Below are 20,958 nucleotides of genomic sequence, written 5' to 3'. Positions count from 1 at the left end.
CTCACCTAAGATTCCTAAGACAATTGCAGGAAAAATCCGCTATGAACCCGCAATGCACACGAGCGGTTTACCAGGCTGTGCGTGCTTTACGCTTCCTGAAACCTGCCCCTTCCTCCCGCAGCCTCCACTCTGCTTCACAATGAATTGATTCACAATGCCAACACAAGGTAATCCACTCTTCTCTAGATCTGCACTGGCTTCCTGACGTCTACCACTGCAAACACAAATCAAACTCCTGAAACTACCGTCTAGTTCACGAAAAATGGAATTTGTGGGGTGAGCATGTGATTTACATAATACACATCCTGGGGACAGCAGGTGATGGCTCAAGTACTGGGGTCCCTGCCATCCACATGAGCGACCCGGACTGAGTTCCTGGCTCGTAGCTTTGGCCTGGCTGTTGTGGACATCTGGGGGGTGACCCAGTGCATGCAAGATCTCTGTGTTTTTCCCTGTCTCTGTCACTCTGCCTTTCAGATAAATCTTTAAATTTTTTTTTAAAAAGATGTTTCTCAAAGTTAATCTGCCATCTCAAAAAATGTTAAAACTTACTGTCGGAGCTGGCTGCCACCAGTGTGAAATGATAGGGAGGGAAGGAAGAGAACAGTTATGGTGCCGACCGGCAGGACAAAGGTAAGGTTTTCAATCATCTTGTAGATGAGTATAAAAACCAGCTGGCTGGCACATCAAGTCATCCCAATGCAACAAACTTTGTGAAAAATAGAAAGTGTTAACATAAGACTGTTATAGTTACTAAGGCCAGAGTAAGAGCCACTGAGGGCCTTAGAAAAAAGACACCCTGCTGGCGCCGCGGCTCACTAGGCTAATCCTCCGCCTTGCGGCGCCGGCACACCGGGTTCTAGTCCCGGTCGGGGCACCGATCCTGTCCCGGTTGCCCCTCTTCCAGGCCAGCTCTCTGCTGTGGCCAGGGAGTGCAGTGGAGGATGGCCCAAGTGCTTGGGCCCTGCACCCCATGGGAGACCAGGAGAAGCACCTGGCTCCTGCCATCAGATCAGCGCGGTGCGCCGGCCGCAGTGCGCCTACCGCGGCGGCCATTGGAGGGTGAACCAACGGCAAAAGGAAGACCTTTCTCTCTGTCTCCCTCTACTGTCCACTCTGCCTGTCAAAAAAAAAAAAAAAAAAAAGACACCCTTTTCTCAGTTGCACTTGCTCTGCACCTCTCAGATCCCATGAAGCTGTCCTCAGAGCTGGGAAGACATTCCTGGTTGTCACCCTCTGGGCTCACAACGAGGCAGAGAACACCCAGCGCGCACAGCAGCTGGCATTACCACTACTTGGTAGCAGCAGCACGCATGGCTCATGAACAGATGGCGGGACTTCTGCACAGGCCTTGCTTGCTCCTGGCCTACGAGAGCCCCCTGTGTTGCTCATGGTTTGAACACCAGAGCTGAGCCCAGGTGGTTCTGGTTCTCTGGCTTGTACACTGACGACACAGTGGAGGGGGTGCATGCAAACACGGATTTTTAAATTTGGTATCTGGGGTGAAGCAGCAAGGGAGGCAAGAACAGGTATTTGGCACTTCTACAAAAAACTTTTAATAAACTGCTTATCACTTGAATTTCATGTTTGTTTTTTTTTTTAATAAATATTTATTTATTTACTTGAAAGGCAGTGTTACAGAGAGAAAGAGGGAAAGACAGAGAGAGGGGTCTTCCATCTGGTGGTTCACTCCCCAAATGGCCACAACAGCCAGGGCTGGGCTGATCCAGAGCCAGGAGCCAGGAGCTTCCTCCAGGTCTTCCACGTGGGGGCAGGAGCCCAAGGACTTAGGCCATCTTCTACTGCTTTCCCAGGTCATAGCAGAGAGCTGGATCGGAAGAGGAATAGCCAGGACTAAACCGTCGCCCATATGGGATGCCGGCAACACAGGTGTATGTTTAACCTACTATGCCACAGAGCTGGCCCCTTGAATTTAATTTTTTAAAAAGATTTATTTGTTTGAAAGTCAGATCTTCAGCTAGAGACAGGGAGATCTTCTACTGCCTAGTACACTCCAAAGATGGCTACAACAGCTGGGGCTGGGCCACCCAGAAACCATGGGTGCAGGGACCCAAGCACTTGGGCCATCTTCTGCTGCTTTTCCCAGACCGTGAGCAAGGAGCTGGGTGGGAAAGGGGGCAGCCAGGATCCACATAAACTGGCTCCCACATGGGATGTAGGCGTGGCAAGCAGCAGCTTTACCTGCTAGGCCACAATGGTAGCCCCAACATTTTCAAATCAGTATGTCCCCTCCTCCCTCTTTTTTTAATACAAAATCTAATATTTCAAATAAACCAAACATTTATTTTTCTCTTCCCACATCTCTGATCAATGGCTGATAGCAGAACTTTTAAAAATGTCACTTAGAATCAGTTATTATTAAAAGGAGGATAAAAAACTTCACACTCCCACACAGCCGGTCCCCACTCTTTCCAGAGCCCGACTTCCCAGGCTTTCTTGCTATTCTGTTTTTCTGCCTCCAACCCGAGCCCACTGTGGCAGTGAGGAAAGGTGCAGCTCTGTGTTAGCTGTACTACTGTGCCCTCCTTTAGCACACACACCAAGAGCCGACTGGAGGGAGGGGAAGACGAACAGAGAGAGGGACGGCAGAGAGGAGAAAAACACTCCAGCACTTAAGATGTCAAGTAAGAAAACGACGAGGCAACACAGTGAACACATTTCCCCTCTGAGTAAAGTTTAGCTGCAAACTGACAGTCTAGAGACGCCGAGAGGAGGCACCATGGCTCTTCGCTCCTTCTGCACCTGAAAATAGACAAGAACCAGACACATACCTGGCTGAGTTCTCAGCCAGTGCCCGGTTAATCCCATGCACTGACTCTGATCTTTTGATGAATGCTTTGTCTCTTAAAGTGATCCTGTTATGGAGTACAAGTGTTTTTTTTTTTTTTTAAAAAAAACATAACCAAGACCAAACTATATTTAAAGATTTGCAAAACGTTCTAGACCTCGTGTTTCTGCTGGCACCTCAAACCACTTAACACTGAAGAACAACAGCCAAGCTGACACAGGGTGGCCGGTGTCTGACCACTGTGGGTGACGCGTACCTACCTCACGGGGTTGTTGTGAGGGAAACTGTCAGACTTTGCAAAGTGCCGCGAGCTCCTCGAAGGAAAGGCGCTACACAGAAGCAAACACAACAATAAAAAACCATTTGTATGACCTGTACTTGTAATTTCTAAACAGACTTACAATACCCACTGCAGCAGAAGTCCTTCCCTGTTAGTATTTAGCGTCTGTGTGAAGTGCGAGCAGACCCAGCAGGATCCCAAACGCCAGGCGCAAAGTCCCTCCTTCCCACATCACACTCTGCAGAGTGGGCCAGAAGGACTCTACGACGTCCTCAAGCGTCCTGGTCAAGCACCTATGAGCGATTTACAATTCCTACCCAACAGTGCACACAAATAACCAGTGCCTACATAAGTAACATCACAATTAGCTATCACAGCGGTGGAAGGATGAGCAAGGACTGCGTGTCATCCGTTTAGAAAGACTAAGAAAAGTTTCAAAGAAAAAGTGCCCTGAGATGACTCCTATTTCTTTAAAATGATCAGCTCCCTGCTTGCTGGGGTCTCCCCACTCCTTAGGACACTGACATCTGAGGGTTCTATTGCCAGAAGAAGGGAGCACCCAGGGGTCCCCCTGCCCCCTGTTTTAAGATTTATTTATTTATTTGAAAGGCAGAGTTAGAGAGAGAGAGATCTCTTCCATCTGCTGGTTCACTCCCTAAATGGCTGCAACAAACAGGGCTGGCCAAAGCCAGGAGCCAGGAGCTTCTTCCGGTTCTCCCACATGTGTGCAGGGCCTTAAGCACTTGGGCATCTTCCGCTGCTTTTCCAGGCACATTAGCAGGGAGTTGGATCAGAGTGGAGCAGCTGGGACACAAACCAGCATCCATTGGAGAGGTGCTGCAGACTGTGGCTTTACCGGCTGTGCCACAGTGCCGCCCCCCACCCCAAGCCTCTCTGGACAACAGCCTTCCTCTGCACCCTTTGAAAATCAAAGGCAGCATCACAACTCAGTTCCCATAAAAAAAAAAAAAAAACCACACACACACACACACACACAAAAACACCTTGAAGTTCCCTAACTGACAAGTCAAATCCAAAAATTTCCCAATATTAAAACTAGTGCTGGCCGGCGCCGCGGCTCACTAGGCTAATCCTCCGCCTAGCGGCGCCGGCACACCGGGTTCTAGTCCCGGTCGGGGTGCCAGTTCTGTCCCAGCTGCCCCTCTTCCAGGCCAGCTCTCTGCTGTGGCCCGGGAGTGCAGTGGAGGATGGCCCAAGTGCTTGGGCCCTGCACCCCATGGGAGACCAGGAGAAGCACCTGGCTCCTGTCATCAGATCAACGTGGTGCGCCGGCCGCAGCGTGCCAGCTGCAATGGCCATTGGAGGGTGAACCAACGGCAAAGGAAGACCTTTCTCTCTGTCTCTCTCTCTCACTGTCCACTTTGTCAAAAAACAAACAAACAAAAAAAAAACAACAACAACAAAAAAAACAACAAAAAAAACTAGTGCTGTTTGCACTACATCTAAGCATTCACGCTGCAACTCCGAGTTGTTGGTAAATAGGGGCATTTTTTTTTTTTTTTTTTTGACAGACAGAGTGGACAGTGAGAGAGAGACAGAGAGAAAGGTCTTCCTTTTGCCGTTGGTTCACCCTCCAATGGCCGCCGCGGTAGGCACGCTGCAGCCAGCGCACCGCGCTGATCCGATGGCAGGAGCCAGGTACTTATCCCGCGTCTCCCATGGGGTGCAGGGCCCAAGGACTTGGGCCATCCTCCACTGCACTCCCTGGCCACAGCAGAGAGCTGGCCTGGAAGAGGGGCAACCGGGACAGGATCGGTGCAAATAGGGGCATATATTAAGACAGAAACCACGTGCTCAGGGCTGGTGCTGTGTATAGTGGGAAAAGCCGCCACCTGCTCTACTTCTGATTCAGCTCCTTGCTAATGCACCTAGGAAGGCAGTGCAGGATGGCCCAAGTGCTTGGCCCTGTACTCATGTGGGACACCTGGATGAAGCTCCTGGCTCCTGGCTGAGGCCTGGCCCTGCCCTGGCTGTTGTGGCCACTCGGGGAGTGAACCAGCAGATGAAGACCTCTCTCAGTCTCTCCCTCTGTCACTCTTACTTTCAAATAAATTAAGAATTTTTTTTTTTTTTAAAGAAACAGAAACATGAGTGGTTAAAAATACAGCCAGTTTGGGCCGGCGCCACAGCTCACTAGGCTAATCCTCCACCTGCGGCACCGGCACACCGGGTTCTAGTCCCGGTTGCTCCTCTTCTGGTCCAGCTCTCTGCTGTAGCCAGGGAAGGCAGTGGAGGATGGCCCAAGTGCTTGGGCCCTGCATCCACATGGGAGACCAGGAGGAAATACCTGGCTTCTGGCTCAGATTGGCGCAGCGCACCGGCCGTGGTGGCCATTTAGGGGGTGAACCAACATAAAGAAGACCTTTCTCTCTGTCTCTGTCTACTCTGCCTGTTTAAAAAAAAAAAAAAAAAAAACCAGTTTGGAAACTGTCAAGCACCAAACATTTATTGTTTCTAAACACCCTTCCTGGTGATGCACTGAAAGAAACAGAAGGAAGATAAAGGTGCAAAGAAAAAAAAAAAATCACTATCGGGGCAGTGCTGTGGCGCAGCAGGTCCACGGTGCCAGCTTCCCACATGGACTCTGGGTTCAAGTCCCAGCTGCTCCACTCTGATCCAGCTCCCTGCTAATGTGCCTGGGAAGGCAGCAGAAGATGGCCCAAGTCCTTCGGTCCCTGCACCCATGTGGGAGACCTGGATGAGGCTTCTGGCTCCAGCTTTGGCCAGCCCTGTTTGTTGCAGCCATTTGGGGAGCAAACCAGCAGATGGAAGATTCTCTCTCTCTCTCTCTCTCTCTATCTCTGCTCCTCTCTCTAACTCTGCCTCTCAAATAAATAAATCTTTAAAAAAAAAAAATCACTATCAAATTACAGATGCATACATGTGGACAGACCCCTTGTAGAAGCATGCATACAGCTTAGAGAATTAAAATGCAAGATCCATGACAACTTCCAGACACTTCTTTTGCACTCCAAAGAGACAGAGGTCTACAAGCTATCTATTGGTAATCTACTGCTCCAATAAACCCCTACAGATTTCCCATAAAATAGTATATGCGAAATGACTCAGTCAATATCCTGCTAAATTCTTGCTCAAAAGATGAAGAGCTAGAAGGAACTGTCTCATTTCAGATGCGCTCAGGATGGTGACATGAACCTGCACCCTCATCACTGGCACAGTGTCTGTGTCTCGCCAAGCGGCAGATGGGCCTGTGACAGCCGCCCTGGAGGGAAGGAGAGACCAGCGCACAGGCCCACCTGGGACGGCAGCAGTGCTATCCCACCATAAGCTGAAACTGCAGAAACCGTGTGATTAAATGCTGCACTGAGAAGTACAAATGAATGTGTCCCTCTGTAGGTTTAACCAGTTTAATTTTAGATGCTTCAATTTCTATAGGAAAAAACTTCTAGATACTGGATGCGTTCTTTTAACAGTATTTGTATGGTAACCTTGAACTTTACATTTTATGGCTACAGCTTTTTTCTTTTCTTTTCTTTTTTTTTTTTTAAGGACTTATTTATTTGAAAGGCAGAGTTAGAGAGGAGTGACAAAGAGACTGACCACTGGTTCACTTCCCAAATGGAAAAATGGCTGGGGCTGGGCCAGGCTGAAGCCAGGAGCTTCATCCAGGTCTCCCACATGGGTGCAGGGGCCCAAGTACTGGGGGCATCTTCTGCTGCTTTCCCAGGTGCATCAATAGGGATCTGGATGATAAGCGGAGCGGCTAGGACTCGAACCAGTGCCCTTATGGACTGCTGGAGTTGCAGGTGTTGGCTTAGCCTGCTACGCCCCAACACCTGGGCCCTGACTACACGGCTTTAACTGAGCCCCAGGAAACTACCAGCAAGGAACTTCACATCCACTCATCAAATCACAGTGCACTCACAGGCCTGGGGGCTTCCTCTATTCCCAGGATAGTCTGGGAGTTTGTCAGAAACAGGATCCGAGGCCTCACCTCAAAGCCAACAGATCAGATCTGCATCTTACAAGATTCCGCAGTTGTCTAGGAGGACTTGTACAGGGAAGTGGAGTCTTTTCTATCGTAAAGACCAGCAGAGGGTAAATGTTCACCCTCTGGGGTCAAGGGCAAGGCTTTGGAACACATCAAGTTCCTTCAAAAGCCACTACAACTCTGGCTGGGATACCGATGGCATACCAAAAACGTGTTTACCTGGAAGGCACGTGAGTCAGGCAGAATCCGGCAGCTTCATGGAACACTTCCTGCATGTTTCATGTGTCTCTGTGTGTCTCCACACAATGAGCACCATGTGACCTTCTTATGACTCCAGGTCAAGACCACGTGCCTCCATGGTGACACACGGAACACTTCCAGACTGTTCTAACAGCGATTCAAACACTCCCACTTCTCCACTCAGCCTTCAAGAGCCAACCAAACCTACAAACACCTCAGCAGGGTGCAGGGTCGGGTGGGCGGGCATCCGGTGTAGCAGTCAGGACACCTGCACCTGTACCAGATTACCTCGGCTGAAGTCCAGCTCCCCCCCCCCCCCCCCCACGCACACTGCAAGGCCGCAGCACACGACGATTAAAGTGGTGCCGTCCTGTCACCCACTTAAGGAACCTGGGTGGAATTCCTGTCTCCTGGCTTCATCCTGGCGCAGCCACAGCTTTTGTGGACATTTGGTGAATGAATCAGTGGATGGGAGCCGTCTGCCTGTCTCTGACTTCCTCTCAAATAAATAAAAATAATTTAAAAAGGTGACTTAGACACAAGCAGGAGCTTCCAGGAGGACAGTGAGCCCTGCTCTCTGACACCCACTAGGGACAAAGTGAAATGGACTCAAGCACGGCAAACCAGGCCCTAGCTGGACATCGGGGCGTCCAACCTGGCTGATTTTCCAGGGAACAGCCAGTATCTCAATCTCACTCCACGCTTTCACTTTGTTTCCATGAGTAAAAACAGACGACAACGGGAACTGCAGGAAAATACTGACCTTCCCTAGAGCACGTTCTTTCTGGACTTGGAACAGACACTAAGTGAACACACAGTGCAGCGCTTTAATTCTAGCATGGGGTAAAATCAAGAGGGGTCGGGGAGGCCAGGACAGGAGAGTCCCTCCCCCCACCTGTGCTCACCAGTTCACACCACTCTCCCCAGTTCATCATCAGTGCCTGTCCACCCGGCCAGCCACTTCCTGCAGGGCTGCCCCGTCCTGACGGTCTCTGCTTGAAGCCTGGCCGGCATGCTTTCCCACCCTACGCCATGATGGCTAGAAAGTAAGGAAAAGCCGCGGAGCTCAGACCTCCCGTTTGGTGTCAGAAACAATTATGAAGTGACTGAGGGAGCAATGATACAAAAAATATCTAGAAAAAAAGAGTTAAGAGATCTGACCTCAAAAATTAAAGAACAACAGATTTCATTCAAGACTGACATAATAGTATTTTATATTTGTAGCTCTTGACAGTAAAATACTACATATTCACTTGCATACCTGTATGTATACTGGATATAACATCTTTAAAAAATGTTCTCTTAGAATCCCAAACCTTCACCATGATGGCAGAATTCCCTTTATACAGTGGAATTATTTAGAAGAAGGACAGTGTATTAACAAAACCATGAACAACACTGATGTAACCTACTTGCAGCAGGGAAATGCAATCATGCATCGTCAAGGTTTTGCAGGATGCATCTAAGATTTTTCTTTTCACTAAGATAATCCCCACCAGCATTCAGAATACAACATGAAGATGCTTCCCAGCACTGTATTTTCACAGAAACATTTCGAGGTAAAGAACACAGAATTAGAACTGACAAGACTCTTACAGGGCTTTGCTTGCTCCTCTTGTTCATTTACCAAAAACCCTTCTGAGGCAAATAACTCTCCTTCAACGTCATTTTAAATTCTGAGCAGAGATAGAATTAGCCACCTATTTTCTTCAATTCGACATCATCATCTGTTCCATTCAGGATAAAGACATTTAAAATTACCTCGTATTCATCTTGTGTGTCTGGAAACCTAAATAAGGATCGAGAACCAAGCTGGTCGCGAGGTCATCGTTTTCACAGAGCTCCTTGGCGGACATTCCAGAAGACGGCACATAGCGGCTCTGTCCTTCAAACCCCGAGTTACCGTTACCTGTGAAAAATAAAGTAAAGTAACTCCGACTGGAAACTACTGGCCTCTACCTTAAACATTTCTGCCATCTTTGACATTCAAGCAAGTAATCAAGAACTGAAATTACTTAATGTTAAGAACTTAGTCCCCTTCTGCACAAAACCAAACCCAAAGCAGAATACAACAAAGTCACTCAGTTACTGAAGGAAGTCTGGCTTGCAGGGAACCCAGGTTCTGGAAACCAGGCTTTGAGAGTCTTCTTTGAAAAGCTTTACTTTACCTTCCAGGGGATGGGATCCCGCCATTCTCAACAAGATGGCACGTGGGGACTACAGACAGAACCGGGAAAAGAGGCAAACAAGTGGAACACGAGGTGTTAGAACTGCTGGAGATCCCAAATGCCAAAAGGACTTTTTTTTTTTTTTTTTTTTAAAAGATTTATTTATTTGAAAGGCAGAGTGACACACAGACAGGGAGAGACAAAGAGAGATCTTTCACCTGCTGGTTCATTCCCAAACGGCCACACAGCCAAGGCCGGGCTAGGCCAGGCACTCCATCCCAGTCTCTCATGTGGACGGCAGGGCCCAAATACTCGCACACCTTTCGCTGCCTTTCCAGGCGCATCAGAAGAGGACCAGCAGGACTTGATTGGCACTGGAATATGGGATGCCGGCATCCCAGCAGCAGCTTAACAGCCACAACAGTGGCCCCCAAAATGACTCTTGAGAAGTGAAAAGTTCAGCTTTGTGTTTCTATGAATGATTTTATCCCCACTTTGTAGGCAGCCTAGGCTCAGAGGTTAACAAACTTGCCTATGGGGAAAGCACTGTGGTTGGCAGGTAAAGCCACCACCTGTGGTGCTGGCATCCCATATGGGCACCAGTTCGAGCCCTGGCTGCTCCTCTTCCGATCCAGCTCTCTGCTATGACCTGGGATAGCACCAGAAGATAGCCCAAGTCCTTGGGCCCCGGCACCCATGTGGGAGACCCCAAAGACGCTCCTGGCTCCCAGCTTCAGACCATCCCAACTCCAGCCATTGTGGCCATTTGGGGAGTAAACCAGCAGATGGAAGACTTCTCTCTCTGTAACTCTGTCTCTCAAATAAATAAAAGAAAGAAAGAAAGAAAGAAACTTGCCTATGATTACAGTCAGGAAGTGGAGATGAAGAAAAACAGATAATGAATGGCCTTTCTGTAACTGATGTCTGAAACAATTCAATGACAGGTAAGAGCAGGGACTAAAACACGTAACAAACAGCTGGATCCGAGTGAAGAGAAGTGGTGCAAAGAAGGAAACGGAGGTCGAGTTCACATGAGGCTTCATCAGTGCTGACTGCACTTGACATAAACATCAACAAATGCCAGAGGTCAGCAGCACAGTTGTTTAAAAAAAAAAAAAAAGTACTGGTGCTGTGGCACAGCAGGTAAAGCCACCATCTGCAGCGCCAGCATCCCATATGGACGCCAGTTTGAGTCATGGCTGTTCCACTTCTGATTGCACTGCTATGGCCTGGGAAAGCAGTGGAAGATTGCACAAGTGCTTGGGCCCCTGCATCCGCGTGGGAGACCTGGAAGAAGCTCCTGGCTCCTGGCTCCAGACAGGCGCAGCTCTGGCTGCTGTGGCCACCTGGGGAGAGAACCAGCAGATGGAAGACCTCTCTCTCTCTGCCTCTCTGTAACTCTGTCAAATAAATAAATAATTTTTTTTTTTAAAGACTTATTTGACAGAGTTAGAGAGAGGCAGAGAGATGTTCATGTATGTGGAACACTGTAATGTTGCTTTCTATGACTGCTTTATTGAAATGTAATACACCAACCTAACGTGTATGATTTAATGTTTCCCCCTCATATATTCAGAGTTGTGCAGCCATCACTCCAAAAAGTACCCCATATCCAGGAGCAATTTCCCCCTGTTCTTGCCTTCTGCACAACCCCTGGCCCCAAGCCCCGTCTGTGAGTCTGTCCATCCTGAAGTCTTCACCTAGACCATGTGGCTCTTTATGATTGGCTTCTTGAAAGGAAGTTTTCAAGGCTCATCCATGCTGTACCATGAATCAAAGCACATTCTGCCAGATGGAAACACTGTTCCTCCTTATCCACTCATCAGGTGGCACACAGCTGGGCTGTCTGCACTCCTTGGCTGTTAGCAGTAGCTAGTGCAAACACTTGTATAGGAAAGTTGCTCTTAGCTACACATTCACTCTGGTAACTGTGTTACCAGAGCTTCCACCACCGGGGTATCAGGGCCCAAATGTCCCACGGCCTTGCAGACACGTGTTACTGTGGGTCCTTTGGACTCCAAGTGACCTTGTGGCTGTGAAGGGGTAAGACTATTTCTCCCCTACTGAATTTTCCTGGTATGCTTGTCAAAAGTCAAGAACTAAAAATGTGGGATTATATCCCATGAGTCTACAGGTGTACATACACATGTCAGAAATCACTGAAGTTATGAAACTGAGAAGTAGGAGTCCCCCAGCCTGGTTCTTTTCCTGTCCTGTTTATCTGAGCAGCGGAGAGAGCGAGCACGAAGCCTTCCCACCTACAGGGTCACTCCTCAAACGCCCGTCAATGGCTGAAGTTAGAGCCAGGAACTGGGAATGCACTTTAGGTCTCATGGCCACATGGGAGGCAGGAACCCCATTACGGAGCCCTCACTGCTGCCTCCCATGGTGTGCAATGGTAGAAAGCTGGAGCCAGCAAAGAAACCGATGTACTCTGATATGGGTTGTGGGCCTCTTAACTGTTGGGCTAAATGCCTGCTCCCCAGCTTTGTTTTCTTTCAAGACTTCCTGGCTCGTCTGTGCCCCATGCATTTCCATACAAATTTCAGAATCGGCTAGTCATTTTCTGCAAAGCCAGCCTGGGTTCTGGTAGGAACTGCGTGGAAACCGTAGTTCACGTGAGGAGTCTGCTACCCTAACCACACTGCCTTTCAGTCAGTGAACATGAGACATATTTTTCCCTTTTTATGCTATTGTAAATGAGATGTTAATATTTTTGGGTTGCTCACTGAAAGGGTATGAAGATGTATTGATTCCTGCCTACTGGTCTATGTTCTGCAATCTTCCTGCACTCTTCACTCATCGGTGGATTCTTTAGGTTTCTGGACAGGCAATCCTATCGGCTGCCAACGGTTATTTCTTCCTGGCCAATCGGAATGCCTTCCGGTTCATTTTCTGGCTCTGGTACAATGCTGAAGAGAAGCAGTGGGAGTGGACATACTTAGCTTGTTCCTGATACGAGGGGAGTCTTTGGTCTTTCACCATTCTCGCAGCTGTCCTACCTTCCGTGCCCCGTGCTTCCACCCTCAAAGTCTGTCGCAGTCGGTCAAATGTCCATTCTCTAACGACTGGACGATCGTGTGGTCTTGTCCTTCACTCCCATCGATCTGGTTTACTAGCTTAGCAGACTTTCGGATCCTCCCTGGGATACAGCCCATTAGCCCGTGTGATAGAATCCTTTGATGTTGCTGGATTTGGTTTGCTGTATTTGCTGAGGATCTCTGTGATTACATTCAGAAAGAACACTGGTCTGCAGTTTTCTTGTGATGTCTTTGGTTTGGCAGCAGGGTATTCAAATGTGTTTGGAAAAATAGGGAAAAGAGTATTTCCTCAGAGTTTGTGAAGAATTCACATTAATTCTTCTTTAGACATCTGGCAGCATTCATCACCGAAGCCACATGGAAATGAGATTTTCTTTGTGGGTATTATTTATTTATTTAAGAATTATTTTATTTCTTTGAAAGACAGAGTTACATCTTCCATTCTGCTGGTTCACTCCCCAAATGACCACAACGGCCAGAGCTGAGCTGATCCGAAGCCAGGAGCCAGGAGCTTCTTCTGGGTCTCCCACGTGGGTGCAAGGGCCAAAGACTTGGGCCATCTTCCACTGCCTTCCCAGGCCACAGCAGAGAGCTGGATCAGAAGTGGAGCAGCCGGCCGGCGCCGCGGCTCACTAGGCTAATCCTCCGCCTTGCGGCGCCGGCACACCGGGTTCTAGTCCCGGTCGGGGCACCGATCCTGTCCCGGTTGCCCCTCTTCCAGGCCAGCCCTCTGCTGTGGCCCGGGAGGGCAGTGGAGGATGGCCCAAGTGCTTGGGCCCTGCACCCCATGGGAGACCAGGAGAAGCACCTGGCTCCTGCCATCGGATCAGCGCGGTGCGCCGGCCGCAGCGCGCTACCGCGGCGGCCATTGGAGGGTGAACCAACGGCAAAGGAAGACCTTTCTCTCTGCCTCTCTCTCACTGTCCACTCTGCCTGTCAAAAATAAAAAAAAAAAAGAAGTGGAGCAGCCAAGACTTGAACCGGCACCCACATGGGATGCCGGCGCTGCAGGCTGGGGCTTTAACCCACTGGGCCACAGCGCCAGCCCCGTGGGTAATTTTTAAATTACTGATGTTCTTTACTTGCTATTGGTTTACTTAGGTTTTTCTGTTCTCTTCATGGATTTGTTTCTTCCTAGAACTCTGTCCATTTTACCCAAGTTGTTGGTAGACAGCTGTCCGTGGTATTGCTATCACCCCTTTTCTATCTGTAAGGCAGCAAACAAAGTTCCCTCTTTCATTCTTAATGATTTGAGTCTTCTCTCTTTTTTTGGGGGGGTCTTGCCTAAGGTTTGCCAATTTTGATGATCTTTTCAAAGAACCACTTTGATTTTCTGATTTATTCTACCAGAGCAGTCTCTATTTATCCACTTCCATCCCAACCTTTATTTCCTTCCTTCTACCTGCGTGGAGCTCAGGCCACTTCTTTTTCTGATGTTCCAAGTGAAGAGGTTAGGTTACTGATTCGAGCTCTTTATTATTATTTATTAGTATGGGTTCCTCACTACTATAAATTTCACTCCAAGCCACCAGTTTAGCTGCATCCCACAAATTTCGGTATACTCTATCTACCTCCATTTTCCATCTTAAGTGTTTTCTGATTTTGTAATTTTCATTTATTTAAAACAATAAACATTTAGGGGTTAGTGTTCCTGCACAGATTCAGCTGACACCTGTGACACCAGCATCCCATTTAAGCGCCTGTTCCATTTCCCATCCACCTCTTTGCGCCTGGGAAGGCAGCAAATGACAGCCCAAGTATTTGGTCCCTGCTACCCCATGGAGACCCAGATGGAGTTTCAGGCTCCTGGCTTCAGCCTGGCCCAGTCCTGGTCGTTGCAGTCATTTGGGGAGTGAACCAGTGGATAGAATATGCCTTTCTCTTTCTCTCCCCTGCTCCTACCCTCTAACTCTTTCAAATAAACAAATGATTTTTAGTCAGAGTTACACACAGAGAGGAGAGGCAGAGAGAGAGAGAGAGAGAGAGAGAGAGAGAGAGAGAGAGAGAGAGGCCTTCCATCCGCTGGTTTAATCCCCAGTTGGCTGCAACAGCCGGAACTATGACGATCCAAAGCCAGGAGCCAGGAGCTTCTTCTGGGTCTCCCACACGGGTGCAGGGAGGAACCCAAGGACTTGGGCCATCTTCTACTGCTTTCCCAGGCCATAGCAGAGGCTGCATCGGAAGTGGAGCAGCCAGGACCCGAACCAGTGCCCATATGGGATGCCGGCAACACAGGCCAGGGATTTAACCCACTGCGCCACAGTGCTGGCCCCAATACATGATTTTTAAAAGCACTTTCATTTTTTGAAAGGCAGACAGACACATACACACACCCTCCCCTCCCATCTGCTGGGTCACTCCCCAAATGTCCATAACAGCCAGAGCAGGGCCAGGCCAAAGCTGCAGCTAAGAACTCAGTGTGGGTCTCCAACAGAGGTGGGCAGAGACCCAAGCACTTGAGCCATCGCTGCCGCAGCCCAGGGACCACATTCGCAGGAATCTGGAAATCAGAAGAGAGGCAGGACTTGAACCCAGGTACTCTGATGCGGGGTGTGGGTATCCCAGACAGCAGCTCAGCCACTAGGCCGGACATCTCCCCTGTGGCTCCTCTGTGATTTCTCCTTTGACACACTGGGTGTTTAGCAGCGTGTTTACTTTCCAAGGACTCGCGAGCCTCTCAGACTTCTTTGTTACTGATTTCTAAATTTTACCCACTGTGGCTAGAGAACATATCTGGATGACTTCCACGCTTTTAAGTTTACGAAGGCATATTAAATGGCTAGCTCGGTCTGTCTCAGACAATGTTCTATGCACAGCTGAGAAGAATGTGGATTCTGCTGTAGTTGGGTAGACTGTTATAGATGTCTGTTAGGTCTAGTTAACTGATAATGTTGTGGGGCCGGCACTGTGGCACAGTAGGTTAAAGCTCCGCCTGCAGCACCGGCATCCCATATGGGCGCTGGTTCTAGTCCCGGCTGCTCCTCTTCCAATCCAGCTCTCTGCTGTGGCCTGGGAAAGAAGTGGAAGCCATCAAGTCCTTGGGCCCCTGCGCCTGTGTGGGAGACCCAGAGGAGGCTCCTGGCTCCAGATCGGCACTCCTGCCGTTGTGGCCATTTGGGGAATGAACCAGCGGATGGAAGACCTCTCTCCTCTCTGCAACTCTGTAACTCTGCCTTTCATTTAAAAAAAAAAAAAAAAAAAAGTACTGACATACTGAATGACAGCTGAATTGTGTATTCTTCCCTTCAGTGTGGTCACTTGGAGCTTTGCTATTAGGTGAGGGTAAGGTAAGCACCGCTCTGTTCTGTCTCTCCATCACTGGCTCTCTGTGCACACAATTCCTGCCCAGTATTACTCTCTGAGATGTTATCTTCACACTCTGGGTTTCCCTAACCTATCCCTCTGTGCCTGTCTACTCTCAAAGTAACTTCTAAATCCTCATTTATCTCCAACAATTAAAACTAATGAAAACCTTTTTGCACTATGATGCACAAAGGAAGCGAACGACAATTTGCTAAAAAAGTTAAAAGGTGAATCGACTTACTGACTAGAACCAGTACCACTCACTGGGTCACTCACTGTACTTTTCATTCTTTCAGGTTCCCACCAAATAATGAGTGCGACTGGATTAGGGTGCAAACAGAACCTTAGGAGTGAGCTGGTACCCACGCAGGAGCCCACCCAGTCTTGGCCTCTCTCCTATTCTCATGTAGCTTTCTACAGAACAGTGACCTGATCTGCTACAGAACTAAGTCGAGGGCACTCCGAGTCCAGTGAACAGCACAAACCCCAAAAAGGTAAGGAGAAAGGAACGGATCCGAACTGGCATAATCTGCCTGAAACTGCAGAAAAACCCCATGCTGACCCAAACCACTGGGAGTAAGCCAATTCTGACACAAACTAAGAAAATCCAATAGTGGCGAGATCCTTGTTAAGAAAAACGGAAACCAAAAAGGTGGTCCTCTTCCCATGGGCACAGAAGGCATGATTCTCTCAGGACCAGAACAGCTACAGTCTGTGAGGCCGCCCCAACAGTCAGTCCTGTTTACCCTACATTCAGAGCTGACTTTACTACTCTGAGAACAGTTACAGAAGTTATCAAAAAAATACATACTTACAACAAAGTAACAAAGAGTTTAGACTCACAAGAAACCAAGCAACAGCACTACAAAACTTATAGAATAACCATTCAGATATAAATTCTACAAAATGGATTTATGGATAGGAAAGCATAATTAAGATTATATACACTTAGCACTAGATTTAAGTTTTTCCATATTGCTTGATAAGAATTATTTATGCAAACCCCTATACTATTAACTAGGAAAACATAAAAACTGTTTTGCAGACAAAACAAACAGAATACACACTACAGACTGGGGAGAATCACTGAGCCACAGCACAACGGCAGCAGTGAGTGTTCAAGGGCGTACGTACATCTGCTGGACTTCCTGTCCACGGCGTTTCTGCCTGCCTTCAGGGCGTCCTTGCCTGCGGACTGGAACTTCGACTGGTTCTGCTGATGGTCAGACAACTTGCCTCCACTTCTCCTGCCATTCACCACCATGTTCTTGGATTCTCCCAACCACTTCATACCCACAGACAGCCTGACTCAGGTGCATTTAGTCACTTTCTTCAAATAGCTCCGAGAATAAAGTCAATGTTCCTTCCTAAGAGAAACAAAACAAAATGGGGAGGTAAATGCAGGAAAGACCACGGTAAGCAGACACAGAGTATTACAAGTGGCTTAGTGATGTGTCTCCGCTTTAAGGAGCATCTGCCGCCACCCGCCCCAACACACACAATGCCATTTCAAGACAGCGGCGCCCTCGGAACCCGATCAGACGTAAACAGGCTGGGACTCACTCCGCGTTTCAGTCCCTGTACTCAGAAGAGTGGCTGACACTGAGTGGGTGCTCAATAAATACTTATACCCGACCACCAGAAATCTAATTAGCTGCATTTGGAAACTGAATGGCTTGGATAGTGGAGAATTCTGTAATCTACAAGGACCTTGGGAAATGTGAGTAAAACAGATTACACCTGTTGAAATGAGAAGACGGCCATTCACCACAACTCATTACAGAATCATGTTTTAGTATTAAATCAGACTAAAAAGGCCATAAACTAAAAACTGCAAAAATACAGAACTTTAGAGCTAAATATACGAAATATTAATATCACCAGTACAATTCCTTCAATTTGCAGATGAAACGGAAGCCAAACCCATGCCATACAAGCCTGTAGCACTCATGAGTACAGGCAGCCCTCCAATCTCTCAGGTACACCAGACAAGAATTAATTCCCCTCTTCACAAAGACACAGGAAAGTACAAACAGTAAGTTACTTCAAGTACTCCCAGAAATGCAGACCTGGACGTGCCCTTAATGATACCCAACACAAACAGAAAACTTTTTATTTTTTTATTTTTTGACAGGCAGAGTGAACAGTGAGAGAGAGAAAGGTCTTCCTTTTGCCGTTGGGTCACCCTCCAATGGCCGGCGCACCGCGCTGATCCGAAGCCAGGAGCCAGGTGCTTCTCCTGGTGTCCCATGGGGTGCAGGGCCCAAGCACTTGGGCCATCCTCCACTGCCTTCCCGGGCCATAGCAGAGAGCTGGCCTGGAAGAGGGCCAACCGGGACAGAATCCGGTGTCCTGACCGGGACCAGAACCTGGTGTGCCGGCGCCGCAAGGCAGAGGATTAGCCTAGTGAGCCGTGGCGCCGGCCACAAATAGAAAACTTAATTTTTACTTCCCTCAGGTCTCCTTTATGGCAAGGAATATTTTTATTTATTTATTTGAAAGGGTTACAGAAAAAGGAAGAAATACAGATCTTCTCCCTGCTGGTTCACTCCCCAAATGGTTGCAGTAGCCAGGTCCAGGACAGGCTGAAGCCAGGAGCCTGGAACTCCAGGGGTCCAGGTACTTGGGTCATCACCTAATGCTTTCTCAGGTGCCTTAGCAGGGGGCTGGAACAGAAGTGGAGCAGCTGGGACTTGAACTGGTGCTCAAGTGGGATGCTGGTGTCAGAGGCAGCAGCTCAATCTGCGGCTGGCTCCTGATTTTTAAGATTTTATTTATTTATTTGAGAGGTAGAGTTAGAGAGAGAGAGAGAGAGAGAGACCTTCTATCCACTGGTTCACTCCCCAGATGACTGCAATGGCCAGAGCTGAGCTGATCTGAAGAGTCAGGAGCCTCCTCCAGGTCTCCCACACAGGTGCAGGGGCCCAAGAACGTGGGCCATCTTCCACTGCCTTTCCTAGGCCACAGCAGAGAGCTGGATCGGAAGAGCAGCAGCTGCAGCTGGGACTTGACTTGGCGCCCACATAGGATTCTGGCACCGCAGGCAGAGGCTTATTAACCCACTATGCCACAGTGCAGGCTCCAATTTTTATCTTGAGTGGGAATTTTAGCTGGGACTTAAGCATTTTCTCAATGAGCACTGCAGCCATTCGAGGAGTGAACCAGGAGATGTAGGACTGATGTCTGTATTGTGCCTTACAAATAAAAAAAAAAAGACATAAAAAGCAGAAACCCGAGGCCCAGCACCCATGTTTGAGACTTCCAAGGTCACGCGGGCTCCAGTGTGAGAACTGCTGCTCCGTGTGCGTGTGCATCATTTCATTATCTGTTAGGGCAACGAAGCGATGCCAGAATTTAAGAAAAATTACAAAATGATTTCAACCTAACATATCCCGAGAATTAGGAAACATTCACAAATAAATCACTTTAGTAGCAGCACCCTTGAGCCCAGCTCATGGAACACAGGCAGAGTCACTCTAATTTATTCGCAACTCTTCAACTCAGTGTGGGTCACTGGTCCAACCTGGAACAAACCTGTGTCTCATGGCCATTTATTTTTCTCGCAACTATTATTCTCGTGTGAAGTGAAGGCAGCTCAGTGCAGTGGGCGCTCCCGTCAGTGCGGCTGGACCTCACAGCACGCATGCACCCACGACTGGACCTACTTCAGCAGACGCTGGGACACGGTCATTAAAGCAAGACCTACGTGAACTCACAGATGAAGCAGCTGCAACAAAGGGATCAATTTTGGAGGGCTATTTATATATTTTCAGCTCAAAATGAATTATATACTGATTACCAGGACATTACTTGTTCTGCCCTCAGGAGCATGGATTTCTTTTATTTATTTATTTATTTATTTTCATTTCATTTGAAAGGCAGAGAGACAGATGGAGAGGGATTTTCCATTCCCTGTTCACTGCCCACATGTCTAAAACAGCCAGGGCTGGGCCAGGCTGAAGCCAGGAACCTGGAACTCCATCTGGGTCTCCCACCTGCGTGTCAGGGGCCCGCTGCCTCCCTCGGTGCACATTACCAGGAAGCTGGGTCTGGACCCAGGTACGTCACCGCTGCACTGAGTCTAGGGTTTGTCCTTGGTGGTATATCTTTCCTACAGAACCACAGCTTACACCTAAATGCAAACAGCTAACCCACGTTAGCCCTGTAAGGGACTGTGGAGAAACAGGAGTTGAAGACAGGGAGCAGATCACAAAGCCTAAAGGTTTCACAGCTACTACAGAGGACTCCCACCCCCAGTATACAAGGAAACAGTCTCTCTGCATGGACACAGATGACTCGCGTGGAAATGCTTCTACGAGCTTGGCTTGGTTGACAACATCTGAGCTAAGTAGCCACCGACTACAATTAAAGCAAAAATTACCTCAATTTAATCTGAAAATCGGCAGGAGAGAATTTCAAGTACTGGCCACTCCCCAAGGTACAAATGTTCCGTTGTTCTGCTTTCCCAATACAAAAATGTCAGGAACAATGTTAGACAGCTACTACATTCCAGACACTTCTACAGGCACTGGGGAACAAGCACGGAACCAAACAAGGCTGTGTCCTCGTCGGTGTGTCCCTTATCCAGATGTTGGCGACGGAGCGTGTCTCCCATCTCAGGGTTGAGACCAAGGCAGCCAGCAAGCTCACTTACATTTCACATGTACCTTACACACATGACCTGAACACCATACAAATTTTAGAAATTAAGTCAACACATACAAGCTGCATGTTTGTGGCGTGCCATCTGATGTTTCCACACTTGCATACATGTGTAAAACCCAAACAAGACAAGCATATCCTATCTATCTCCTCATTTATCATTTCTTTGTGGTCAAAACATTCAAAACTTCTGTCTTCCAGTGTTTTCTTTTTTTTAAATATATATTTATTTATTTGAAAGTCAGAGTTACACAAGAGTTGAGAGGCAGAGAGTGAGTGAGGTCTTCCATCCTGGTTCACTCCCCAGATGGCCACAACAGCTGGAGATGTGCCGATTCAGAGCCAGGAGCTTCTTCCGGGTCTCCCACGCGGGTGCAGGGGCCCAAGTATTTGAGCCATCTTCCACTGCCTTCCTAGGCCACAGCAGAGAGCTGGATCAGAAGTGGAGCAGCCAGGTCTTGAACCAGCGCCCATATGGAATG

General features: G+C 48.3%; 1 protein-coding gene across 4 annotated transcripts in view; it reads right to left on the bottom strand.

Moving 5' to 3' along the window:
• The window catches only part of KMT5B (lysine methyltransferase 5B), a 69,252-nt gene that overhangs the window by 33,729 nt on the left and 14,565 nt on the right, over positions 1-20,958 (bottom strand). For all 4 annotated transcript variants that reach the window (XM_062195711.1, XM_062195713.1, XM_062195712.1 and 1 more), the window contains exons 2-4: positions 16,949-17,181; positions 9,064-9,211; positions 3,070-3,138 (exon numbers count right to left, since the gene is read on the bottom strand). In XM_062195711.1, coding sequence (XP_062051695.1) covers positions 3,070-3,138; positions 9,064-9,211; positions 16,949-17,105 — 374 coding nt within the window. In that variant the 5' untranslated portion in view covers positions 17,106-17,181. The remainder of the gene's footprint in view (positions 1-3,069; positions 3,139-9,063; positions 9,212-16,948; positions 17,182-20,958) is intronic.

This window comes from Lepus europaeus, chromosome 7 (genome assembly GCF_033115175.1).
Source record: "Lepus europaeus isolate LE1 chromosome 7, mLepTim1.pri, whole genome shotgun sequence".
NCBI lineage: Eukaryota > Metazoa > Chordata > Mammalia > Lagomorpha > Leporidae > Lepus > Lepus europaeus.
The sequence above is the reverse complement of the archived record's forward strand: the minus strand, read 5'-3'. Positions and strand labels throughout refer to the sequence as shown.